General features: G+C 45.1%; 2 protein-coding genes and 1 pseudogene across 2 annotated transcripts; 2 read left to right on the forward strand and 1 right to left on the reverse strand.

Annotated features, from left to right (window-relative positions):
• The first annotated feature begins 361 nt into the window (after positions 1-361).
• Positions 362-1,648, forward strand: LOC125519308 (protein FAR1-RELATED SEQUENCE 5-like). Its single transcript, XM_087533735.1, has one exon. It carries the CDS (start codon positions 362-364, stop codon positions 1,646-1,648), a length of 1,287 nt encoding a protein of 428 aa, XP_087389861.1.
• A 768-nt stretch (positions 1,649-2,416) lies between these two features.
• Positions 2,417-16,388, forward strand: LOC147961257 (uncharacterized; annotated as a pseudogene).
• Positions 16,389-22,470: 6,082 nt separating this feature from the next.
• On the reverse strand, positions 22,471-23,920 carry LOC125522193 (BTB/POZ and MATH domain-containing protein 1-like). The gene has a single exon (XM_048687282.2). The coding sequence runs from the start codon at positions 23,776-23,778 to the stop codon at positions 22,702-22,704; it is 1,077 nt and encodes a 358-aa protein (XP_048543239.2). The 5' UTR covers positions 23,779-23,920; the 3' UTR covers positions 22,471-22,701.
• Between the last annotated feature and the right edge of the window lie 4,045 nt (positions 23,921-27,965).

A 27,965-nucleotide genomic window follows, 5' to 3' on the forward strand; every position in this document is an offset into this window, starting at 1 on the left:
CGCGTTCCACCAGCCAGCAGACAATCATGCCGCAAACAATTTCGAGTCAGAGTCGGGAATGGCAATCATTCCAGCAATGCCGACAAGCACCCCTTTGAACACAAGCACTGGCAACACTCAATTAGATGGAACTGTCGCCGATACCGAAGTGAATGATGAAACTGACGACGACACACAAGGGGATGAAGATGGTGGGCAATCAGAGATCGTGGTACCTCAGCCACCGTACATTGGGTAGAGATTTGAATCGTTCGAACAAGCAAAGGAATACTACCAGACATATGCAAAGTTCCATGGATTTTCGGTCAACACCGAGTACCATAGGAAAATTAAGAAAACTAACGAGTACAGCAGAGGTGAGATGAGGTGCCACAAGGCACGGAGGAACAAGAAGGGGAAAGGTGTTGCGCCTGTCATTTCGGAACGAAAGAGAGGTATCATTCTCAAGACTGAGTGCCTTGTCCGGTGTAAGCTAAACGTAGATGGAGCACAGTGGGTGGTCAATGAAAATTTTGACGAGCACAACCACCAACTCATAAAGAAGTTCGATCTGGTAAAATTTCTGACCGCCCACAAAGGGTTCACCCCCGTCGAAAGGCAATTCGTAAAGCTGCTACATGATTGTAACGTCGGTTCATCAAGAATGGTACAGATACTATCTCTCATCCACAGCAAAAAGGGGACTCTGAGTAGCATGCCGTACATATCAGCTGACGTCACAAACCTACAGGCCAAGTACCGTAGAAAGAGCAAGTTGGCAGACATAGAGGCCACAATGGCCTACTTCGATGAAAAAACGAAGGAAGATCCAGATTTCTTCGACAGGATAAGGTTGGACGATGATGACCATGTCAGGAACATGTATTGGGTGGATGGTGCTGCAAGGAGAGCCTACAAACATTTCCGAGATTGCATTTCATTCGACGCGATGTACCTCACCAATATGTACAAGATGCCATGCGCTCCGTTCATAGGAATAAATAACCACAATCAGTCGTTGCAGTTCGGCTGCGGGCTTGTCCGGAACAAAGACACGGATGGGTACGTTTGGTTGTTCAAGACCTTCTTGGAGTGCATGGATGGACTTGCTTCGATGAACATAATAACAGACCAAGATTTCAGCATGCGTGCAGGCATAGAGGAGGTCTTTCCGTTGGCAGTGCACAGGCACTGCAGGTGGCACATTATAAAGAAGGCTGAGGAGACACTAGGACCGTTCTTTGCTGACCGTCCAGAGCTGCACAAGGCATTCGAGCTGTGCGTGGACCACAGCTTGACGGTGGAGGAGTTTGAAAGGAGCTGGATGGCCATGACTGAAACACATCAAGTCCAAGACAACGAGACTCTTGTTAGCCTGTGGGAGAAGCGAATGTACTGGGTGCCGGCCTACTTCATGCAGTGCTTCTTCCCCTTTCTGCAGACTACGCAGCGCAGTGAGGGGTTCAATGCTGTTTTGAAGCGGTACGTCAGCCCTGGCAACTCATTGCTACAGTTTGCCAAGCAGTACACAGCTTTGCAACAAAAAATTCTGGGATCTGAGCTACAGCAAGAAGCGACCACAGCACTAAAGCAGCCAAAATTGCTAACGTATTCACTGATAGAGAGGCAAATGAGCAAGATATACACCAACAAGATCTTTAACAAGTAAGTCAGTTGCGTTACAGTCTTATTTGCAGAAAAAGCACCAAGTCAGTAGGTGCCTTATAGAGTGCAATGCAGTTGCCATGATGTGCAGTTGCCATGTTTAATGAAATACTGTTTGCCATGCTTACTCAGCTGCATGATGCCATGTTCAATGAAAATTATGTTTTGCCATGCTTTCTCGGGTGCATTTTCCTTGTTGAATGAAGTTCAGTTGCCATATTTAATGCACTGTGCTTCCATTGGGCCATGTTGGCATGCAAATGCCAATGTCAACTGGAAAAAATGTTATATTGGCGACACATATGCCAAAATGCAGTTGCCATGTTTAATAAAATGCATCTGCCATGTTTGTTGAAATGCAATTGACATGTTTACTCAACTGTAGATGCCATGTTTAAAATAAAAGGGCAGTTGCCATGTTTTATGCAATGTGCATCCATTGGGGAATGTTAGTGTGGAAAAATGACGATGTCCAGTTGAAAATGTACTACAGTTGCCATGTCTAGTGTACTGCATTTGCCATGTCTAGTGTACTGCATTTGCCATGTTCAACGTACTATATTTGCCATGTTCAATGAACTATGTTTGCCATCTTCAAACAAAATGTATTTCTATTTCCATGACAACATAAGGTGGTACAAGAAAAGAGCGCACGATGGTTTAACAGAAAACACACAAAACTTGCAGATTCCAGGAAGAAATAAAGCGTGCCAGCATGTTCACGGCTTTCCAAGTGGACGAACATACGTTCAAGGTGTGTTCTATTTTGGGCATGTCAGATTCAGAACCTGAAGACCCGGAAGGAAGGAACTACTTCGTCAAAGCCTCGATAGGCGAAGGCGAGTACTACTGCCAATGCTGCAAGTTCGAACGGGACGGCATTGTGTGCTGTCACATACTAAAATTAATGGACATGAACGCTGTGACACGGATGCCCCGTCATTTCATAAGGCGGCGATGGACTTGGGACGCTGACGACGCGTTGGCGCCGCAGACAACACAGGCAGTTCTGGCTGTGCATGACGAGAGACCTGAGTCAACCATGGAAGTCGTGAGGCACGTTGTGCTGACAAAGAACTATGCTGAGCTAATTGATGAAGTGTGCAAGAGTGATGAGACAGCGAGAGTAGCAGAAAAACACCGGAAGGCACTGAAAAGAGAGCTTGATGAGATCAAGAAGAGGAAAGCTGAGGAAGCCTTACACCGGTTCCCCCGCACATCAAGTGTGCCTTCATCCACGGGGCCATCATCTGAAAACTCAGAGATAGGATCTGGAACAGCAAGCACACAGACCCAGGTCAGGAACCCACCCCGTTCTATCACAAAGGGTCGTCCGAGAGAGATAAGGTACAAGTCGGGATTAGAGATCCAAGCAAAACACAAGAAAACGAAGAAAGGGGCGGGCAATCCATGAGCAAAAATTGGGGCGATGTGACATGGTCCTTGTGGACAGTTTGTTTTGTACCCTATATGATGAGAATTTTTTTTTAAAAAATTTGGGAGAATGACTCTTGAGGGGCATCAGAAGTGCAAGGAAAATTCATTGAATGGATAAATGCAGTTGCCATGTTATGGGTACTTAATCTGCCATGTTATGTGTAGTTAATCTGCCATGTTATGTGTAGTTGGTCTGCCATGCTATTTTATACTAAATATGACATGCTATTTTATAGTAAATATGCCATGCTAGTTGTACTGGATCTGCCATTTTAGTTGTACTGTATCTGCCATGTTAAGTATGCTGGATCTGCCATGTTGGTTGTACTGTATCTACCATGTTAGCTATACTGAAAATATACCATGGTATTTGTAATTACTCTGCATGGCATATATTTCCATGACAATACGACGCGATTTAGAGACACATAGTGTGTTGTGTGCAAATGTATGGGAAACAAGTTGGAAAAATCGTAACGTGCATAAACCGCAGCAAAGGTTGTGGCTACATGATCAACCTACCCATGCTAGCCGGTGCAGCTAGCGATGAAAAAGAAGAAGCAAAACAGCCAAAATGAAAAACGACGATGACTTTCACTACCCATGTCTGATGAACTACATTTGCCATCTTTTTTAAAACATCGTAGACGCATTCGAAATAGCAAACCGGTGCTAGAAACGATGAAACCATTGTAATAATGACAAACATAAAAACATATCTGCTGTAACGCCTAAAATAGGTTCATGTCCACACATATATTATAGAAACTATTCAAAGGTCGCTCACACACCACCACTACATAGTTAGGCTACGCGGGGTTGCAGTCATAACATAGCACACAAACATAGTTTTCAACGAGAAACAAATAGATAGTACCTTACATTCCTCGGCAACAGAATGTAAGGTATGCGTCCGGTGTGTAACACCACGTGATCACTTGTACTTCTTGATGACTTTCTTGACAGCTTCCTCCACAAACTCGCGTGCTCCGGACCGCTTGTTGAAATCTTCATTCATCAACCAGTTCCATGTGTAGATTTTTCGGAGCTCAACGACCGTTGCAGCTGTGATAGGGGGGACAATTCTGCCTTCCCACTTTGCAAAGTATTCCAGCGCGTGAAAGCCACAGTACGACCTGCACGAGGAAAAGAGTTAGGTGAACACGCAAAAAGGACAGTCGTAACAAAGATAGACTTCAATTCAGATGTGACAAAAAAAGAGGGGTTGGATTGATGTAAATGGCACATGAAGGAAGGAAGAAATTACTGTTGGAAATATGCCCTAGAGGCAATAATAAATTAGTTATTATTATATTTCCTTGTTCATGATAATCGTTTATTATCCATGCTAGAATTGTATTGATAGGAAACTCAGATACATGTCTGGATACATAGACAACACCATGTCCCTAGTAAGCCTCTAGTTGACTAGCTCGTTGATCAATAGATGGTTACGGTTTCCTGACCATGGACATTGGATGTCGTTGATAACGGGATCACATCATTAGGAGAATGATGTGATGGACAAGACCCAATCCTAAGCCTAGCACAAAGATCATGTAGTTCGTATGCTAAAGCTTTTCTGATGTCAAGTATCATTTCCTTAGACCATGAGATTGTGCAACTCCCGGATACCGTAGGAATACTTTGGGTGTACCAAATGTCACAACGTAACTGGGTGGCTATAAAGGTACACTACAGGTATCTCCAAAAGTGTCTGTTGGGTTGGCACGAATCGAGACTGGGATTTGTCACTCCGTGTAATCGGAGAGGTATCTCTGGGCCCACTCGGTAGGAGATCATCATAATGTGCACAATGTGATCAAGGAGTTGATCACGGGATGATGTGTTACAGAACGAGTAAAGAGACTTGCCGGTAACGAGATTGAACAAGGTATCGGGATACCGACGATCGAATCTCGGGCAAGTATCGTACCGATAGACAAAGGGAATTGTATACGTCATTGATTAAGTCCTTGACATCGTGGTTCATCCGATGAGATCATCTTGGAACATGTGGGAGCCAATATGGGTATCCAGATCCCGCTGTTGGTTATTGACCGGAGAACGTCTCGGTCATGTCTGCATGGTTCCCGAACCCGTAGGGTCTACACACTTAAGGTTCGATGACGCTAGGGTTATAAAGGAAGTTTGTATGTGGTTACCGAATGTTGTTCGGAGTCCCGGATGAGATCCCGGACGTCACGAGGAGCTCCAGAATGGTCCGGAGGTAAAGATTTATATATGGGAAGTCCTGTTTTGGTCACCGGAAAAGTTTTGGGGTTTATCGGTAATGTACCGGGACCACCGGAGGGGTCCGGGGGTCCACCGGGGGGGGGGGGCATGGGCCACAGAGGCATACATGGGCCAAGTGTGAGAATGCACCAGCCCCTAGGTGGGCTAGGGCGCCTCCCACCATGGCCCATGCGCCTAGAGGGGAGAGGGGGCAAACCCCAAGGGCAGATGGGCCCTAAGGCCCATGCTCCCTGCGCCTCCCTCTCCTCCCCCTCTTGGCCGCCACCCCAAAGCCATCTAGGGCTGCCGCCCCCCCTAGGGGTGGGAACCCTAGAGGGGGCGCAGCCCCCTCCCCTTCCCCTATATATACTTGGCCTAGGGGCTGCCCAATACGCGCGATTTGATCTCTCTTTCTTGGTGCAGCCCTATCCCTCTCTTTCTCCTCATATCTTGCAGTGCTTGGCGAAGCCCTGCTGGATCACCACGCTCCTCCACCACCACCTCGCCGTTGTGCTGCTGCTGGATGGAGTCTTCCTCAACCTCTCCCTCTCTCCTTGCTGGATCAAGGCATGGGAGACGTCGTCGGGCTGTACGTGTGTTGAACGCGGAGGTGCCGTCCGTTCGGCACTAGGATCTCTGGTGATTTGGATCACGATGAGTACGACTCCTTCAACCCCGTTCTCTTGAACGCTTCCGCTTAGCGATCTACAAGGGTATGTAGATGCACTATCCTTCCCCTCGTTGCTGGTTTCTCCATAGATAGATCTTGGTGACACGTAAGAAAATTTTGAATTTCTGCTACATTCCCCAACAGTGGCATCATGAGCCAGGTTTATGCGTAGTTCTCTTTGCATGAGTAGAACACAATTTGTTGTGGGCGTAGATGTTGTCAACTTTCTTGCCGCTACTAGTCTTATCTTGCTTCAGCGGTATTGTGGGATGAAGCGGCCCGGACCAACCTTACACGTACGCTTACGTGAGACCGGTTCCACCGACTGACATGCACTAGTTGCATAAGGTGGCTGGCGGGTGTCTGTCTCTCCCAATTTAGTCGGATCGGATTCGACGAAAAGGGTCCTTATGAAGGGTAAATAGCAATTGGCATATCACGTTGTGGTTTTGCATAGGTAAGAAACGTTCTTGCTAGAAACCCATAGCAGCCACGTAAAACATGCAAACAACAATTAGAGGACGTCTAACTTGTTTTTGCAGGGTATGCTATGTGATGTGATATGGCCAAAGGATGTGATGAATGATATATGTGATGTATGAGATTGATCATGTTCTTGTAATAGGAATCACGACTTGCATGTCGATGAGTATGACAACCGGCAGGAGCCATAGGAGTTGTCTTAATTTATTTATGACCAGCGTGTCAACATAAACGTCATGTAATTACTTTACTTTATTGCTAATCGTTAGCTATAGTAGTAGAAGTAATAGTTGGTGAGTCAACTTCATGGAGACACGATGATGGAGATCATGATGATGGAGATCATGGTGTCATGCCGGTGACGATGATGATCATGGAGCCCTGAAGATGAAGATCAAAAGGAGCAATATGATATTGGCCATATCATGTCACTATTTGATTGCATGTGATGTTTATCATGTTTATACATCTTATTTGCTTAGAACGACGGTAGTAAATAAGATGATACCTCATTAAAATTTCAAGAAAGTGTTCCCCCTAACTGTGCACCGTTGCGACAGTTTGTTATTTCGAAGCACCACGTGATGATCGGGTGTTAGATTCTTACGTTCGAATACAACGGGTGTTGACGAGCCTAGCATGTACAGACATGGCCTCGGAAACACATGCGAAACACTTAGGTTAACTTGATGAGCCTAGCATGTACAGACATGGCCTCGGAACACAAGAGACCGAAAGGTCGAGCATGAGTCATATAGAAGATACGATCAACATGAATATGTTCACCGATGTTGACTAGTCCGTCTCACGTGATGATCAGACACGGCCTAGTTGACTCGGATCATGTAATCACTTAGATGACTAGAGGGATGTGAAGGAAATATGCCCTAGAGGCAATAATAAAGTTATTATTTATTTCCTTATAATCATGATAAATATTTATTATTCATGCTAGAATTGTATTAACCGGAAACATAATACATGTGTGAATACATAGACAAACAAAGTGTCACTAGTATGACTCTAATTGACTAGCTCGTTAATCAAAGATGGTTATGTTTCCTGACCATGAACAATGAGTTGTTATTTGATTAACGAGGTCACATCATTAGTTGAATGATCTGATTGACATGACCCATTCCATTAGCTTAGCACCCGATCGTTTAGTATGTTGCTATTGCTTTCTTCATGACATATACATGTTCCTATGACTATGAGATTATGCAACTCCCGTTTACCGGAGGAACACTTTGGGTGCTACCAAACGTCACAACGTAACTGGGTGATTATAAAGGAGCATTACAGGTGTCTCCAAAGGTAGATGTTGGGTTGGCGTATTTCGAGATTAAGATTTGTCACTCCGATTGTCGGAGAGGTATCTTTGGGCCCTCTCGGTAATACACATCACATAAGCCTTGCAAGCATTACAACTAATATGTTAGTTGTGAGATGATGTATTACAGAACGAGTAAAGAGACTTGCCGGTAACGAGATTGAACTAGGTATTGGATACCGACGATCGAATCTCGGGCAAGTAACATACCGATGACAAAGGGAACAACGTATGTTGTTATGCGGTCTGACCGATAAAGATCTTCGTAGAATATGTAGGAGCCAATATGGGCATCCAGGTCCCGCTATTGGTTATTGACCGGAGACGTGTCTCGATCATGTCTACATTGTTCTCGAACCCGTAGGGTCCGCACGCTTAAGGTTACGATGACAGTTACATTATGAGTTTATGCATTTTGATGTACCGAAGGTTGTTCGGAGTCCCGGATGTGATCACGGACATGAAGAGGAGTCTCGAAATGGTCGAGACGTAAAGATTGATATATTGGAAGCCTATGTTTGGACATCGAAAGTGTTCCGGGTGAAATCGGGATTTTACCGGGTTACCGGGAGGTTACCGAAACCCCCCGGGAGCCATATGGGCCTACATGGGCCTTAGTGGAAAGGAGAAAGGGGCAGCCCAAGGGGGCTGCGCACCTCCCCCCTCCCCTAGTCCTATTAGGACTAGGAGAGGTGGCCGGCCACCCTCCTCCTCTTTTCCCCCTTGGGGAATCCTAGTTGGAATAGGATTGGGGGGGAGTCCTACTCCCGGAAGGAGTAGGACTCCTCCTGCGCCTCTCTCCCTGGCCGGCGTCCCCCTCCCCCCTTGGCTCCTTTATATACTGAGGTAGAGGCACCCTAGAACACACAAGTTGATCCACGTGATCTATTCCTTAGCCGTGTGCGGTGCCCCCTGCCACCATATACCTCGATAATACTGTAGCGGAGTTTAGGCGAAGCCCTGCTGCTGTAGTTCATCAAGATCGTCACCACGCCGTCGTGCTGACGGAACTCTTCCCCGACACTTTTCTAGATCGGAGTCCGGGGATCGTCATCGAGCTGAACGTGTGCTCGAACTCGGAGGTGCCGTAGTTTCGGTGCTTGATCGGTTGGATCGTGAAGACGTACGACTACTTCCTCTACGTCGTGTCATCGCTTCCGCAGTCGGTCTGCGTTGGGTACGTAGACAACACTCTTTTTCGTAGTTTCGGTATTGCTGGCACTTATTTGACATGAAGTCCTCAAGATCAGCATTACACATATACACGTCAAATTCATCATTGATGCCTGCTTGGACCATAAACTCCTCTGACGACCATTCACAAGGCCGCACTTGGGCTTCCCTCGGTGGTTCATCGTCCGGCTCACGTATCGCGAGCCTTGGTCCTTGCTTCCTTGAGGAACCACCTTGGTACATTTTCCTAAACATTTTGCTTCCTCTGAAATTTTTAGTGAATCAAACCCAACAAGATTGATAGCAACTACTCCTACAAGTGCCTATATGTCATATCATGCATTAAAACTACTTTTGACCACATAAATTTGACATGCAAGCTCAAGAACAGGGTCACGTAAGGAGCAAAAATTTGTAATAAATAAATCACCAGAACAAAAACTAATTGGACCATTGGAGGAGTCACATACCGAAGAAAAATCCACCAAAGCAGTTTTGTGAATGGAGTTTTGAGCAAGGAGATCGAAAATGGCAGGAAGATGAGCTAGAACTCGGGTTTGAGCTGTGGGATGATTTTTTCTGAAGGAATACGAAGTGTGTGGGTGCTGGAATAAGAGGAGGGGGCCCACGTGGGGTCCATGAGGCAGGGAGGCGCGCCCCAGGGGGGCGCGCCCTGGACCCTCGTGGCCAGGTGGTGTGGCCCCCTGGTGTGTTCTCAGTGCCAATAATTTTTAAATATTCTACAAAAAATCATATAACAATTTCAGGACATTTGAAGAACTTCTATTTTTGGGGTATTTTTTATTGCAAGGATAATTCAGAAAATAGACAGAAAATACTATTTTTGCTTTATTTAATCTAAATAATAGAAAGTAAAAGGAGGGTACACAGAGTTGTGCTTTCTAACTTCATCCATCTCATGCTCATCAAAAGGAATCCACTAACAAGGTTGATCAAGTCTTATTAACGAACTCTTTCCGAATAACATGAAACCGGAGAATTTTCGAATAACACTAGGTTACCTCAATGGGGATATGCATGTCCCCAATAATAAGAATATCATATTTCTTCTTGACAGTAGGAAGAGGGAATTCAAAACCTCCAAGTAATCGTTGAAATTTTTCCAATAGAATTGATGCTGTTGACTTGAGGTTGTTTCCTCGGAAAGTGTACCGTATGCTCATTACCATTAGCATGAAAAGTGACATTGCCTTTGTTGCAATCAATAACAGCCCCTGCAGTATTCAAAAAGGGTCTACCAAGAATAATAGACATACTATCGTCTTCAGGAATATCAAGAATAACAAAGTCCGTTAAAATAGTAACGTTTGCAACCACAACAGGCACATCCTCACAAATACCGACATGTATAGCAGTTGATTTATCAGCCATTTGCAAAGATATTTCAGTAGGTGTCAACTTGTTCAAATCAAGTCTATGATATAAAGAGAGAGGAATAACACTAACACCGGCTCCAAGATCACATCAAGCAGTTTTAACATAGTTTCTTTTAATGGAGGATGGTATAGTTGGTACTCCTGGATCTATTAAATTTCTTTGGTATTCCACCTTTAAAAATATAATTGGCAAGCATGGTGGAAATTTCAGCTTCCGGTATCTTCCTTTTATTTGTAACAATATCTTTTATATACTTAGCATAAGGATTCATTTTAAGCATATCAGTCAAATGCATACGCAAAAGATAGGTCTAATCATTTCAGCAAAGCGCTCAAAATCCTCATCATCCTTTTTATTGGATGGTTTAGGAGGAAAAGGCATGGGTTTCTGAACCCATGGTTCTCTTTCTTTACCGTGCTTCCTAGCAATGAAGTCTCTCTTATCATAACGTTGATTCTTTGATTGTGGGTTATCAAGATCAATAGCAGGTTCAATCTCTACATCATTGTTATTGCTAGGTTGAACATCAACATGAACATCATCATTAATATTATCACTAGGTTCATGTTCATTACCGGATTGTGTTTCAGCATCAGAAATAGAAATATCATTGGGATTCACAGGTGTGTCAACAACAGGTTCACTACAAGCATGCAAAGTCATATCATTTTTCTTTTTCTTCTTTTTAGAAGGACTAGGTGTATCAATATTAGTTCTCGGAGAATCTTTCTCAACTCTCTTAGGGTGGCCCTCAGGATACAAAGGTTCCTGAGTCATTTTACCCCTCTAGTCACAACTCTAACATCATTATCATTTTTTTATTATTTAATTCATTGAGCAAATCATCCTGTGCTTTAAGCACTTGTTCTACTTGAGTGGTAACCATAGAAGCATGTTTACTAATAATTTTAAGTTCACCTTTAACTCTAGACATATAATCACTCAAGTGTTCAACCATATAAGCATTACGTTTCAATTGTCTGCCAACATAAGCATTGAAGTCTTCTTGTTTAACAATAAAATTATCAAACTCATCCAAGCATTGGCTGGCAAACTTAGTAGATGGGATTTCAACCTTATTAAATCTATAGAAAGAATTTACCTTCACTACCTGTGTCGGCTTATCAAGACCATGTATTTCTTCAATAGGTGGTAAATTCTTAACATCTTCAGCTTTAATACCCTTTTCTTTCATAGATTTCTTTGCCTCTTGCATATCTTCAGGACTGAGAAATAGAATACCCCTTTTCTTCGGAGTTGGATTAGGAGTTGGTTCAGGAAGTGTCCAATCATTATCATTACTCAACATATTATTCAATAGGAATTCAGCTTGATCAACAGTTCTTTCCCTGAAAACACAACCAACATAACTATCCAGGTGGTCTCTGGAGGCAGCTTGTTTCTTATGAGCATGGAAATATTTAACAGAGAAGTAATAAATCATATCCTGGGGACTACGCAGACAACCAGGATCAATAGAATTAAACCATGTTTTCTCATCACCCTTTAACGAGAACGGAGATAACTTAAGGATATAGTAGTAACGAATTTTTTCCTCATTAGAGAATAGGGTGGCTATATCATTCAATTTAGTAAGATGTGCCATAGTTTCATATTCATAGCCATAAAAAGGATCAGATTAAACCAAAGTAATTATCTCAGGATCAACAGAGAAATCATAATCCTTATCAGAAATACAGATAGGTAAAGTAGCGAAAGCAGGGTCATATTTCATTCTAGCATTCGAAGACTTTTCTTTCAGCTTAGCTAATAGTTTCTTAAGATCATATCTATCTTTGCAAGCTAAAAGATCTCTAACAGTTTCTTCATCCATAACATAACCCTCAGGCACATCAGACAATTCATATCTAGGGGGAGAATCTTCATTATCACTTTCATCAATATTATCAGTTTCAATAATTTCATTCTCTCTAACCCTGGCAAGTTGTTCATCAAGAAATTCACCTAATGGCACAATATTATCAAGCATAGAAGTAGTTTCATAATAAGCATCATGCATAGCAGAAGTGGCATCATCAATAACATGCGATATATCAGAATGAATAACAGGTGTAGGTGTCACATGTTTACTCAAAACAGAAGGTGAATCAAGTGCAGAGCTAGATGGCAGTTCCTTACCTCCCCTCGTAGTTGAGGGAAAAATCTTGGTTCTTTCATCTTTCAAGTTCCTCGTAGTAATCAACAGATATAAATCCCAAGTGACTCAAAGAATAGAGTTATGCTCCCCGACAAAGGCGCTAGAAAATAGTCTTGATAACCCACAAGTATAGAGGATCGCAACAGTTTTCGAGGGTAAAGTATTCAACCCAAATTTATTGATTCGACACAAGGGGAGCCAAAGAATATTCTCAAGTATTAACAATTGAGTTTTTAGTTCAACTGCACCTGAAAGACTTAATATCTGCAGCAAAGTATTTAATAGCAACGTAATATGGAAGCAGTGGTAACGGTGGCAAAAGTAATAGTATTGGTTTTGTAGTGATTGTAATAGTGGCAATGGAAAAGTAACTATGCAAAGATCAATATGTGAAAAGCTTGTAAGCAATGGATTAGTGATGGATAATTATGTCGGATGCGATTCCTCATGCAACTGTTATAACATAGGGTGACAGAGAACTAGCTCCAGTTCATCAATGTAATGTAGGCATGTATTCCGAATATAGTCATACGTGATTATGGAAAAGAACTTGCATGACATCTTTTGTCCTACCCTCCCGTGGCAACGGGGTCCTATTGGAAACTAAGGGATATTAAGGCCTCCTTTTAATAGAGTACCGGAACAAAGCATTAGCACTTAGTGAATACATGAACTCCTCAAACTATAGTCATCACCGGGAGTGGTCCCCATTATTGTCACTTCGGGGTTACCGGATCATAACACATAGTAGGTGACTATTGACTTGCAAAATAGGATCAAGAACTCACATATATTCATGAAGACATAATAGGTTCAGATCTGAAATCATGGCACTCGGGCCCTAGTGACAAGCATTAAGCATAGCAAAGTCATAGCAACATCAATCTTAGAACATAATGGATACTAGGGATCAAACCCTAACAAAACTAACTCGATTACATGGTAAATCTCATCGAACCCATCACCGTCCAGCAAGCCTACGATGGAATTACTCATGCACGGCGGCGAGCATCATGAAATTGGTGATGGAGGAAGGTTGATGATGACGATGACGACGGATTCCCCTCTACGGAGCCCCGAACGGACTCCAGATCAGCCCCCCCGAGAGAGATTAGGGCTTGGCGGCGGCTCCGTATCATAAAACGCAATGAATCCTTCTCCCTGGTTTTTTCTCCCCGAACGTGAATATATAGAGTTGGAGTTGACGTCGGTGGAGCCTCAGGGGGCCCACGAGGCAGGGGGCACCCCAGGGGGGCGCCCTGCACCCTCGTGGATAGGGTGTGGGCCCCCTAGTGTTGATTCTTTTGCCAGTATTTTTTATTTATTCCAAAACGTGTCTTTGTTGATTTCCAGGTCATTCCGAGAACTTCTATTTCTGCACAAAAATAACACCATGACAATTCTGCTGAAAACAGCGTCAGTCCGGGTTAGTTCCATTCAAATCATGCAAGTTAGAGTCCAAAACAAGGTCAAAAGTGTTTGGAAAAGTAGATACGATGTAGACGTATCACAACGTGCAACCAGCGACATGCTTTTTTGCTACAACATGTTAGGTTGATCTCCTCTGTGCTGTCCCAACGGCCTGCCAGGCACTTGGTCAATGCGCCCTGACCGGGGGCGCCCAACCCATTATGGTTGATAGGCCCCTGTGACCCGCGCTATATTAATAGAGGTGGGGGCTGGGGCACGACTGACGAAGTTCATCGCCGCCACAAACCCCACCTACATGCCCTACCGATCTAGGGTTAGCGCGATGCTCACGGGAAGCACCACCACCTCGCCCACTCTCCGCCATCACCAGGCGCCACAGCACCACGATGGCCTCTGGATCGAGCTCGTCTGCACAAGGAGAAGGTAGGTTTACCAGATCTAATCTAGCCTAGTGATGCAAAAGTACATCAATGGTATCAGACTGGCTAGGATCTAGATTGGTTTTGGTATAAAGAACAAACAGAGAAAGAAAAGTTTTCCTCCATGAACCCTAACCCTAAAATAACAAGAGGGGCAAAGGGCAAAGAAATCGTGCCGCTGCAAGGCCGCGGTGTTTGTCTCGATTCGGACGCGCAACGGCAAGCCGAGGCCTCCGGAAGAAGAATCACCGGAGCAAACAGTTGCTCGTCGGAAAAGAAAAGAAAAAGACAAAAAGGGGGGGGGTTAGCACCGCGGCCAAATCCCTCGACGGCGGCACGCTCACCGCTAGGGAGGACGTGCGACCGACGAGGAGGATGGCCATGGTGCAGAGTTGCCGTGCTCCTCTTCCACTCTCTCACGCTGAAAAGGAAAGGGGGGACCCCGCTGCGTCTTTCTGTCTCTCTCTTGGGAACGGAGAGAGGAGGAGAAGGGGAAGGGGCTAGCTGGTCGAGCTACCTCCCTGGCTCGTCGTTCTGCCCTGGCTTGCCGCGCCGGCGTGGCTCGAGAAGCCTGAACCGAGCGGGCGGGCGAGAGAGGAGCGGGCAAGAGAGAGGCGCGATGGGGGCTGACTGGCGCTAGGGTTTTCGGGAGGGGGTGGAAGCAGCTATTTTACTCGCCCGATCTGCACGGACGACCGTCGGATTCGATCCGATGGCAAGCAGTGAGCGGCGCCCACAACGGGACAAATGGGCCGAAAGTGGCAGAGGCCGGCGTCGGCAGCGCGAGCGCAGGAGCCGGTCCAGGCCAGTCACCGCGGGCGCGCGCGAGCCGAACGAGCTCTGAATGGATGGACCGTTTTCGGCCAGCACATGCTGCGTTTCATTTTATTTATTTGTCTAGTTTTCTGGGCAAGTTACACTACAGTTTTTCTGTTCAAGACAATTCAGAGAAATTTTTTGTTTAGAAAATATAAAAGTAAACAAAAAAGTTTCTGAAAATGAAATAGGAAATTTTCAGAAAAAAAATGTTCATGAATTTTATAATGAAAATTTAAAAAGCTCATGATTTTTTATTAGGTCAAAGAAAAGTTTATGTAAAATGTAAAAAGTTCATGAACTTTTATTCATGTTTTTCTACTGCGTAAATAATTGAAAGTGCTCTTTTACAAAGAAAATAAAGTTTATATAGTATTAAGTTTTTAAGAGAATGTTAAAGTGATTATTAAAATGAATATGATTATGTTATTTTTTATGACCAACGTTGTTAATTTTTTATGATTATGTTTTATTCTTGAAATTTAAAGGTGCATTTATTTCAAATATTTTGCCCAACGGTAATATAGATTTAATTGCATAGACAATTGTATGTCTAATTTGACCAATTTTAGATTAATGCATATGATTGTTATACTGATCTCACTTAAATTGTGATTTCAGGAGGCTTTTACTTGATGAGTTGTCTAAAAGATGTTTCGACACTCATAGGTGACAATTACACTGAGTGGAGGAAGAAAGTCGAACTGGCATTTTTCTGTGCTGACCTGGACTGGGTTATGGATGAACCACAACCGGTCAGACCTAGAGAGCCAGTAAGAGAGGCCACTGATGATGATGGTGCGTGGGCTAAAAAGAGGGGGATTATGCTCCTTTGGAGATGTCATACATCATAGAAAACCAAAAGTGGGTCAATGCAAACAAAAAGTGCATGACATTTATAAAGAATACAATTGAGAGCACCATTGTAGGCTCCATTGCAGAGTGAACTTCCGCAGGGGAGTTGCTTACAAAGATAAAGAGCCAGTTCACTGGCTCTTCAAAGATATATGCCACCCAGGTGTTAAAGCAACTAGTGACAGAACGCTACATAGGTGGTAGTCATGGAATAAGAGAGCACATCCTCACGATGAGCAATATGGCAGCAAAGCTAAAGCCCATGGATAAGGATCTGGAGATCAAACCAAGGCTCCTGGTCCACCTGGTCATGGCTTCACTGCCAAAGGAGTTTGAAACGTTTGTTGTAAACTACAATATGTCACCTGGAACATGGTACATTGAAAAGACAATAGCAATGAGTGTCCAAGAAGAGGACGGACTCAAAACCTCGCATGGTGGTTCACTCAACTATGTGAGGGATCACAAGAAAAAGAATTACAATCAAAACAAAAAAGTTCTCCTTCAAAGCCACAAGGGAAAGCACCCTATCAGCATCAGCGTCAGCAACAACCTTTCCCAGTGGACAAAGACACTGGTCTCCACTATAAGAAGACCGGGCATTGCAAGAAATACTGTCCTGATTGGCTAAAGTCAATGATGGCAAAAAGAGGTAACAATATAGTTTCATTTGTAAATGAATCCCTGTATACACAGTTTTCAAAATCCACTTGGTGGATTGACTCAGGAGCAACTGTTCATGTTGCAAATTCTTTACAGGGATTTCATTCGACGCAGACTACGCTAAGAAGTGAAAGACGCATTGAAGTGGCAAACAGAGTTGAAGCAGAAGTTGAAGCTGTCGGTGATATCTCCTTGGAGTTAGCTGATGGATTCAATCTTCTACTTAGAGATGTTTTATTTGTTCCATCATGTCACAGAAACTTAATAAGTGTTTCTTGCTTGGACAAAGATAATTATGAATGTTATTTTGGACATGGCAAGTGTGCCATTTGGTTAAATAATGCTTATGTGGGTGATGCTTTACTACACAATGAGCTTTATTTGTTATCACTTCCTGAAAAAGTTTATTCCGTTTGCAATGTGAAAGAACATGTTTCCGCGTCGAATAAAGAACAAAAGAAAAGAAAGAGAACATTTGACTCATCGAAATTATGGCACTTTCGCTTATGCCATATTTCGAAGGGGAGAATAGAAAGATTAGTCAAAAGTGAAATTCTTGCTCCGTTAGAATTCTCAAACTTAGAACAATGCATAGATTGCATTAAAGGAAAGTACATAAAAAAATAAAAAAAGGTGCAATCCATAGCACAGACACACTAGAAATCATTCACACTGATATTTGTGGACCATTTCCGGTGAAAAGTGTGGATGGATATGACTCGTTCATAACATTCACAGATGACTACTCTCGCTATGGATATATTTATCTAATCAAAGAAAGATCTGAAGCATTGGACAAATTTAAAATATTCAAAGTTGAAGTTGAAAATCAGCATGATAAAAGAATAAAGATAGTAAGGTCCGACCCGTGGGGGAGAGTACTACGGTCGGCACACTCCATATGGCCAAGTCCCTGGACCTTTTGCGGAGTTCTTGCAGGAGTCTGGCATAGTAGCCCAGTATTCAATGCTGGACGAGCCTCAGAAAAATGGAGTAGCTGAAAGGCGCAACTGTACACTTATGGATATGGTGCGCATCATGATGAGTTATTCCAACTTGCGATTGGGATTATGGATGGAGGAGCTTAAAACCGCCATTCACATTCTCAATAGAGTACCAAGCGAGTCGGTGCCCAAAACACCGTACGAGCTATGGACAGGAAGGGTGCCCTCCCTACAACACTTCAGGGTGTGGGGGTGCCCTGCTGAGGCCAAAATGTTTAATCCAAACATTGCAAAGTTAGATTCCAAAACAATGAGTTGCCACTTCATTGGCTATCCGGACAGATCAAAGGGTTTCCATTTCTACTGCCCAGACAGATATACAAAGTTTGTAGAAACGAGACATGTAGTCTTCTTAGAGGACGAAATGATGAGGGGGTGCTTGGTAGCTCGGAAAATTGATCTTGAGGAGAAGAGGGTGCATGCACCTAATCCGATGATTCAGGAGCCATTTTTCTCACTACCAGTTGCAACTCCACCCATGACAACTATGGGGGTTGACCCGGAACCTGTCCGTCAGGAGCCGACTGAACCCATTGTTGAGCATGAAAGGGAGGTGCAACAACAAATTTTAGAAGAAGTGCCAAAAGTTGAGGCATAGAATGTGCCAGAAACTAAGGCCCTTAGAAGGTCTACGAGACACAAAAAGTCAGCTATTTCTACTGATTATAAAGTTTATAACACGGAAATAGTTCATACAGAAAAAGATCCCACCTCATATGAAGAAGCCATGAGAAGCCCTCATTCATCAAAGTGGATGAAGGCAATGGAAGACGAGATGAAATCGATGACTTCCAAAGATGTTTGGGACTTAGAGGAAATTCCTAAAGGAGCCAAAACAATAGGCTATAAATGGGTCTACAAAATTAAGTATGACTCTAAAGGGAATGTAGAAAAGTATAAAGCAAGACTTGTGGTAAAAGGATTTACACAAGGAGAAGGGATAGATTACAATGAGACATTTTCTCCAGTCTCATGTAAGGATTCCTTTAGAATCATAATGGCATTAGTTGCTCATTTTGATTTAGAGTTACATCAAATGGATGTAAAGACGCCATTTCTCAACGGGGATTTAGAAGAAAATGTCTACATGAAACAACCCAACGGTTTTATCATGGAAGGGAAGGAAAATATGGGATGCCGCCTCAAGAAATCCATTTATGGATTAAATCGAGCCTCTAGACAGTGGTATCTAAAGTTTAACCAAACGATTAAAAGTTTTGGATTTAAAGAAAATATTGAGGATAATTGCATTTATGCAAAGTTTAAAAATGGGAAATATATTTTCCTAATCTTGTATGTGGATGATATCCTGCTTGCTAGCAGTGATGTTAGTCTACTACAGGTAACAAAGAAGTTCTTATCCTCAAATTTTGACATAACAGATCTTGGTGAAGCATCATATGTTTTGGGCATAGAAATTCACCGAGATAGGAACAATGGAGTCGTAGGACTATCGTAGAAAGCATATTTAGAAAATGTTCTTAAAAAGTATAATATGCATGCGAGTAAAGCCACACCTGCTCCTATAGTCAAGGGCGATAGTTTTCGGAAATTCCAATGTCCCAAGAACCAGTATGAGATCGATCAAATGAAAGCAGTACCATATGCTTCGGCAGTTGGCAGCTTACAGTATGCACAAGTGTGTACTCGCCCTGACTTAGCTTTTATCACCGGGGTACTCGGTAGATATCAAGAGAATCCAGGCATAGAGCACTGGAAGATGGTAAAGAAAGCATTGCGTTATGCGCAAGGCATGAAGGACTACATGCTAATATACAGGAGAAGTGATTCCCTTGAGATAAAAGGGTATTCAGACGCAGATTTTGCGGGGGACAAAGTTGATAGAAAATCCACGTCGGGATACGTATTCACCCTCGCTGGGGGAGCTATTTCGTGGAAAAGCTCCAAACAATCGATAGTTGCATCATCCATGATGTATGCAGAATTCATAGCATGCTTCGAAGCCATGCGGCTGGCGATATGGCTAAAGAAATTTGTACCCGACTTGAAAGTGGTAGATTGTATTCACAAACCACTAAAGATGTACTGTGACAACCAGCCCGCAGTATTCTATGCTCACAACAAGTCGAGTAATGCTGCCAAAACAATAGAGATAAGGTATTATGTTGTGAAAGATAAAATTCAGTATCAAACTATAAGTCTCGAGCATATAGGGACAAAAGATATGCTTGCGGATCCGCTAACGAAAGGCTTACCACCCAATGTGTTCAAGGAACACTTAGCCGGCATGGGTTTAAAGGAAAGCCTTATGATTCCTGGATAGGCCCAAAAAAGGAACAAAGATTTGTTTCTGAACAAAACATATGTTGTAGTTGTATGATTCTATCGACAATTAAGCTGTGACGATGAAACATGCTCTATCTACCAATATGTGACGAAACAAATAAACTAGAAAGCATAAGGTTAAAAGTGTTGAGATCAAGGGGGAGAATGTTAGGTTGATCTCCTCTATGCAGGCCCAATGTCCTGCCAGGCCATTGGTCAATGCGCCCTGATCGGGGGTGCCCAACCCATTATGGTTGGTGGGCACCTGTGACCCGCGCTATATTAACAGAGGTGGGGGCCGGGGCACGACTGACGAAGTTCATTGCCGCCATAAACCCCACCTACACGCCCTACCGATCTAGGGTTAGCGCAGTGCTCACGGGAAGCACCATCACCTCGCCCACTCTCTGCCATCACCGTGTGCCACATCACAACGATGGCCTCTGGATCGAGCTCGTCTGCACAAGGAGAAGGTAGGTTTACCGGATCTAATCTAGCCCCGGACGACCGGCCGAGCGCTCAGCCGGTCGCCCCTGGCTCGCTCGCTCTGTCACGCGAGGAACAGGCTAGCACATGCGTCTGGTGGGCCTGCAGCTTATCTCTTCTCTGACGAGCGCGGATTCACAGCAGCCCCCTCCTCCCCTTTTCTCCCCCGACGAGCGTGCGCCTCCTCTCTCCTCCCCTCCCACCCCCACCCCACAAGCGCAGATGGCTGCTACATCCAATCACGTCGGAGGTGCGCCCCTCGACGCCGGCGACCTTGTTTTTGCTCCAGCCGGCAAAGATTGCAACGGATCCCTGTGGTTTGCTACGAACACAACGCAGAATGGTACAACCACCTGCCGGGGAAGCTACAACCAGCGTCGAGGGAAGCTACAACGCGCAACCAGCGACATGCTTTTTTGCTACAACCGACTTTGCTTTTTGCTACTTCTTCTGCCTTTCTTTTTTGCTACAACCGAGGCTGACCGCAGGCGGCAAGCATGGTGACCGTGGGCGGCGAGGACAGGATCGTGGATTTTTGCTACATGCTACAACCGGCGTTGCAATTTGCTACTACCGGCATCCAATCCGGCTGCAACCGGCATCGTGGTTTGCTACATCGCACAATGATATTCTGATTTTTGCTACAATCAGCATCATGTTTTGCTACAAACATACTGCAAAATGCTACAACCGGCAGATGCTACAATGGGTACTGGTATAAGATAGAAGGACGAGAATGAAGATGATACAATGGTGGATGGAAAATGCTACAACCATGTACACAGATTGATACGAGTAAATAAGCACTGTAATGTGACGATGGGATGGATGCTGGGACGACGAGCGGCTGCCCGAGGACGAGGATGGCGACGCGGCGGTAGCTTCGAGATTGCAAACGAGGTTTTTCACGCTGGAACCGGCGAGGATCCGTGCTACAAGCTCCGTGGATAAATTTCTTTTTCGAATCGTAGGGGTAGGTTTTGCGAGGGCGGTGACCACCGGCGGCAGGCGGCGAGCCCGGGTGTGCTGCGGTGCTTTGAGCCCGATCGCCTGGCGGCGGATTACGGTGGAGGTCAATGGCGCTCGCTGTAGCCTGTCCTCTTCGTGGCGGTTGCAATTTCTGCAGGAGAATGATTGAGGAGAACGACGAAGCAACGACCATATCTGATGGCTAGCTGATGTTGCATCGTACCGAAGCGCGGTGACCGGCCCAAATTTGGGCCGGTGCGCCGGCGCCTAGTACTCTCCTTTAGCATAAGCTACTGTCCTAAAGATCTTCGGCTTCCAAACATTCGGCACTAGCTCGCCCACATGGATCTCACCAGGAAGACACCAACCTGCACAAAACAGAGGTAACTTCGCCATCCACAATTGCCAGCTCTCTTCAATCTCACATAATGTACATCTCCAGAAATAATATCAAAACCCATGAATCAGGGTGCGGCATTCAGTTCTAGGCAATTGGCCTATATAATACTCCCTCCATTCCATAATGTAGTACTTCCTCTATCCCCGTGCTTCAACTTTGACTGTAAATTTAACTACCAAGACCAATTGCGGCGGGAGCAAAAATTATATCAGTGAATTCGTATTTGAAAGAAGTTTTCAATTATATAATTTTTTCTCCCGCCGCAGTTGGTCTTGTTGATTAAATTTATGGTTAAAGTTGGACCTCGGGAAGCGCGGGCGCACTATATTTTAGAATGTAGGGAGTATACAGAAGTGAGATTAATATCATTGGTATCTAACAGTGATAGATGAGATTTTTTTAATTTTATTCCCAATTTCAGTGACAAGGTGTTCATAAGAACCCCCATTATACTCTCTTTTTTGCGGCAAAACCCCCATTATACTCAGAGTGAAACACACAACATTTGTGTGGCAGAAGCTAGATGAGACAATCATGTCTACACAAACTCATGCCTTAAACTCCACCTTGTCAATGCTTGCCATCGACGAGCACAAACTCACAGTAGACCATTTAGCACAATATTACATTGAAGTGAACTGGAAATAGTTGGCCACAACATATACTTTTTCTGCCCACAACATATAATTTTTTGGCCACAACATCTGCATATGTACATAAGCAAGTTCTTAATGTCATTGAACGATGGACATAACCGCATAAAGTAGAACTAGACAAATATGCCTGGAAAGTGCAAGCAGATACAATACTATGCACCATCAAATCTTGGCCAAGATATACTTCAAATTTTTCTCCCATGCGCAGCCTTGAGAAGGTCAATCACCACCAGAGGGCAGCTTGCCTCGAGGTGCTTATACCCCTCCGTCGCCAACAAAGCATCAAGAGTGGCAGGAGTTCTGATAATGAACTGAACACATCTTGTCTTGAGCTCTGGGCAATTGTGCTGCTCGGCTAAAGCCAAAGTTGTTGCCGCCGTGTCCACGTTGATGCTACTAGAGAGCTTACCGGCACATATGTGCTTGAGCCTATCCAGTCCATACCTGTCAGCAGCAGCAAGCAGATGCTGAGCCATCACAGTCGCCGCCTTTGCATCTGCCTCCTCCTGCTGTTCATACTCTGCCTCGTCCTCCGCATCCCACTCCCGCTGTCTGAGTTCTGGCATGGTGTCTGTGTAGATGAACTGAAGCAGGGCCTTGAACACCTCAGCATCCATGTCCTTGATCTCCACACATTGCGAGCACTTCTCCTTCATGTCTCCAAAAAACTCGGCCATAAAGACAGGGGACCTTGCGGCGACAATGAGCTTGTGCGCAGAAAAAGATTCGCCGGACACGAGAAATGTGACGTCAGCTCCTGTCTCGCTCTGAAGGAGTTGAGCCAATTGCAGGTGCAAGTCAGACGATGGCAGATGCAGTTCTTCAAGGGCCGTTTCCTCTCCTATTTCCTTGAGAACATCAAGGGTGCACTGCACACTAAAAGAGTCATCCTTGACATATCCCAATCCTTCTAGCTTAATTCTCTCTGAGCTATCTTGGGGCTTCTTGAATGTTATTCTCTGAGAAACTTCATGGGATGGCTTAGGCACTCCTCTCTGATCAACCAAGCAAGCGCGAAGAGTCGTCCTCACAGCGCTGGCTCGTGGTTCACTGAGAAAGATAAGACGGAGCGCCACGAACGTGCTCAAACCCCTCGAGTCCACGACGTTTGGATCATAGATTAAAATCGCGGGAGAAACGATTTCACGGCGGCCTCTCCAAGCAGCTATAGCGGAGGCCATAGCGGGCAATAACGGCAAATAGCGGAAACTTTTCTGATCGGAGAGATGATTTCTGGAGGGTTTTACTGATTTTTGAGCCATTTAGAGGGATATGTGGAGGATTTCGCGGCAGCTGCCATAGCATAGCGGCGAGGCTCCAGGACAGCTATAGCGCAGCTATCGCGGCTATTTCGCGCGCTATTTTAATCTATGGTTTGGATATAGAAGGATCTCCCACTCATACCCGTCCACAATCCATCTGTACTTGAAGCAATAGTCGCTGCCGATGCCCGACATCATGCTAACGCCGTCGATCTTGAGCAGCCGCACCGAGCGCAGGACTTGTGTGAGGTTGAAGTTTGTGGCCAAGGGTGAAGCTTCTTCTGCGGGGAAAATCATGTTTTTCTGCGTGGGAATGATTATTGTGGATCAGTACAGTTTACTTGGACAGAAAAACTTCCGCCGTCGTCTCACCATCACCAGTCATCACGTCGTTGAGAGCAAGCGACGAGCAAAGCCTGTGCCAAGGACGACTCACCGTGCCACCGGAGAAGAACGTTAACCCGCCCGGTCGCGACATGCTTGTCAGGCGGCCCGCAGCTTTGCTATGTGGGCGGGGCCTTGCTTACGCGTCGCGCCGACGGAATAGACGGCGAGGGGGGGTCGGCTCTCGGCTGCTGTCCCGGCGTCCTGACGAGACGGCGAGGGCTGCTGTTGTAGGGGAGATCAGCGGGAAGGGAGAGGCTGCAAGCAGAGATGAGGGAGTAAAGCAAGAAGAAAAGGACTTCCGCAGTTGCGCTGGCGAGTCTCGTTGACGTAACGTAGGGAGACTGGGAGAGTGGAAGGTGACTGTAAAAAGGAAAGTTTCGCTCAGATGGGGCCTTTTCGAGAAAAAAACGAAAAGAAAAGAAGAGAAAAGGACATTTAGTCATTTACAAAGTAAAATTCCCACCACACCCGACCTAACATTTTATTCTTCCTGCCCAATGTTTCTAAGGCTTTTATCTTTTTTTCTTGACCTCTATGCGAAGAGTGTCTATTCTATTTGATAACCATCCGGGAAGCAGTACAAACGTCATCTAAGAGCATCTTCAACGGTCGCGCAACGCACGGCGCCTTAAAAAAACGTTTACAGCGCCGAATAGCCAGCTTTTGCGAGCCGCGGAGCACTGGCTTCAGCGGCCGCTGCAAAAAATTGCGCGCGCGTCACTTCGGTAGACGCGCTAAACTACAGCGCACGCAAGGAGCCGCCGCTTTGCAACATGTTCATTTTGAGGACAATATAGTGATATTTCAAACATCAAAACAAGATATGGCATAGTTTTAAACCATCCAACCAAGTTCATGACATAAAAGTTCACAAAGACAAACGGCACATCAACAATCATGCCGCACCTCATCTTCGTCCTTCTCTTCCTCCGATTTTTCATCCTCATCTCAAGAAGATTCTTCCTCCTCCTCTTCAGTGTATCACGCAGGGAGCTCGGGAGGTATTGGCAAGATCTCCAACGGCATCATGCGAAGGTATGTGAGGCACACCGGAAGACATGCCTTCACCCATGTCACTGGGAGGTGCTCCCATGCCTACCATGAGAGACGCAAAACTCATGCCTCGCATGGTAGATCCGAAGCCACCCATGCCTCCCATGCCCCCCCCATGGTAGCTCCGAAGCCACCCATGCCTCCCATGCCACCCATGCCGCCCATGCCACCCATGCCTGCCATAGTAGCTCCCATGCCTCCCATGATCGTGGCTCTTTTTTGGACCAAGACTTCTTCACGGGCAAGATTGACGTACTTCTTTTGCTTCTCATCGAGGGTAGATGTGTCCATGAAGAACAAGTAATCTCCCATTCCAACAATCTAGTTCGCTCCTCCATGGCCAATTTCATCTCCTCCAATGCCACCTTCCTCTCCTCGGCCGCCACCTTCCTCTCCTCAGCCGCCGCATCTTGGTTCCTTGCCATCTTCCTCACCTCATTTGCTTCCTTTCTTGCGTTCGCAATTGCTTCCATAGCATTTTTAGCTCATCATCTCCTTTCCTCTTCATCTTTTCTTTTCCGTCTTTCTTGCCTCCATTTGGTGTTTTTGGCTTGGAGTAGGCAACCAAGTTTGGTGTAGGGCTTCTCTTGCCGTCATCACTTGATGCCTCCTCCTCCTCATCATCCAAATCAATAGTCCGCTTGCGTTTGTTGCTCTCCTCGTTGACACCTTCACGGGGCTTCCATTTATCATCATCCTTCAACGCATCATAGCAACGGGCAAGGTAAATAGCCTCCCTTTCTTGATCTTCCCTTTCTTGGTCTTCTTCTCCTCTTCTTGAAATAAGTTTTGTGCAATAGTAAGCTACAAAAAAAAGAACAAGTTAGCACTTGAAACACCAAAGAAGAAGCACGCACATGGAAGAATCATGAAAGAAATGGCACTTACCCTATCTTTGTCATTAGTGCCACTTGGGTTTAACGTGTCAACCGCCTTAAGTGCGGCCGCCCACCTTTGAAAATCTCTGTTAATTGTCGACCACCGGGAGCGAAGATGTCTTCGTCCATGGTGTCTCTACTTTGGAAGAATCACGCACATGGAAGAATCGTGAAAGAAATGGCACTTACCCTATCAAAGTGCTCCTTCATCCGGATCCAATATGCATCTCTACTTTGGTCCCCTGCAAAGGTGTCATCCCTAGACACTTGCAACCATGTATTGCATAGCAAGATGTCTTCGTCCATGGTGTAGTTGCCCGCTGTTCCTTTTGGTGCATCGACGATACCCTCACCATCCTCGTCCACCTTGATACGTCTCCAACGTATCTATAATTTTTGATTGTTCCATGCTATTATATTATCTGTTTTGGATGTTAATTGGCTTTATTTTACACTTTTATATTATTTTTGGGACTAACCTATTAACCCAAGGCCCAGTGCAAATTGTTATTTTTTTGCCTATTTCAGTGTTGCGCAGAAAAGGAATATCAAACGGAATCCAAATGGAATGAAACCTTCGGGAACGTGATTTTTGGAACAAACGTGATCCAGAGGACTTGGAGTGGACGTCAAGAAATGGACGAGGAGTCCACGAGGCAGGGGGCGCGCCTACCCCTTGGGCGCGCCCCTCCCCCCTCGTTCGCCCCTCGTGGCTCAACCGGCCTACTTCTTCCTCCCATATATACTCATATACCCTGAAAACATCCAGGAGCACAACGAAACCCTATTTCCACCGCCGCAACCTTCTGTACCCAAGAGATCCCATCTTGGGGCCTTTTCCGGAGCTCCGCCGGAGGGGGCAACGATCACGGAGGGCCTTACATCAACTCCATGGCCCCTCCGATGATGTGTGAGTAGTTTACTTTAGACCTTCGGGTCCATAGTTATTAGCTAGATGGCTTCTTCTCTCTCTTTGAATCTTAATACAAAGTTCTCCTTGATCTTCTTGGAGATCTATTCGATGTAACTCTTTTTGTGGTGTGTTTGTCGAGATCCGAAGAATTGTGGGTTTATGATCAAGTCTCTCTATGAACAATATTTGATTCTTCTCTGAAATCTTTTATGCATGATTGGTTATCTTTGCAAGCACTAGCAAAAAAAGGGGCTTTCGTTCGGGCCTGGCCAGCCCATTAGTCCCGGTTCTTCCATGAACCGGGACCAATGGATGCATTTTTCCCGGTTTGTGAGTCCAAGGGGCTGGCCGGGGCCTCGTGGGCATTAGTCTCAGTTCGTATGGACCCATTTGTCCCGGTTCTAGGCACGAACAGGGACCAATGGGCCTCGCTCCAGGCCCACAAACATTGGTCCCGGTTCTTGGCTCGAACCGGGACAGAAGGCTGGGCTTTAATCCCGGTTCCAGCCTCGAACTGGGATAAATGAGTTGCCTATATATACCCCATCGCTGCAGCAGAGCACTCCACAGTGCTCTATTTTTTCTGGCCGGCGAGGAGAGGGAATTTGGGTGCTCTTGCTCACCTCCTATGCACACGAGGTGTTTGATGAAATGCCCAGGCCACGCTAGTTCAGCTTTCTCCTCTCGAAGCTCAACCTCCCAGCTCCATTTTCCCCGAGATTTGTCTAGGTTTAGCGGTCCGTCACGTCCCGTCCCCGTCTCACCGCCGTCGATCGCCCGTGCCAATCTCGTCGCCTGCACCACCGTGGTGAGCCTCTTATCTTCTTCTGAAAGAAAAAAAATTCTTACTTTGGATAGAAACTTGTCTAATTTTCTTACTTTTATTATTGCTTGTTATTATATAGTGCGATGGTTTTGGCATCCGCCCCCGTCGGCCCTCGTCCTGGCTATGATTC

The sequence above is a fragment of the Triticum urartu genome, chromosome 7A, assembly GCF_056163025.1.
Source record: "Triticum urartu cultivar PI428250 chromosome 7A, HENAU_Tu73, whole genome shotgun sequence".
In the NCBI taxonomy this organism is placed as follows: Eukaryota; Viridiplantae; Streptophyta; class Magnoliopsida; order Poales; family Poaceae; genus Triticum; species Triticum urartu.

Coding starts and splice junctions, on each gene's coding strand:
- LOC125519308 (XM_087533735.1), top strand. CDS start 362: ATGAGGTGCCACAAGGCACGGAGGAACAAGAAGGGGAAAGGTGTTGCG.
- LOC125522193 (XM_048687282.2), bottom strand. CDS start 23,778: ATGGCTCAAAAATCAGTAAAACCCTCCAGAAATCATCTCTCCGATCAG.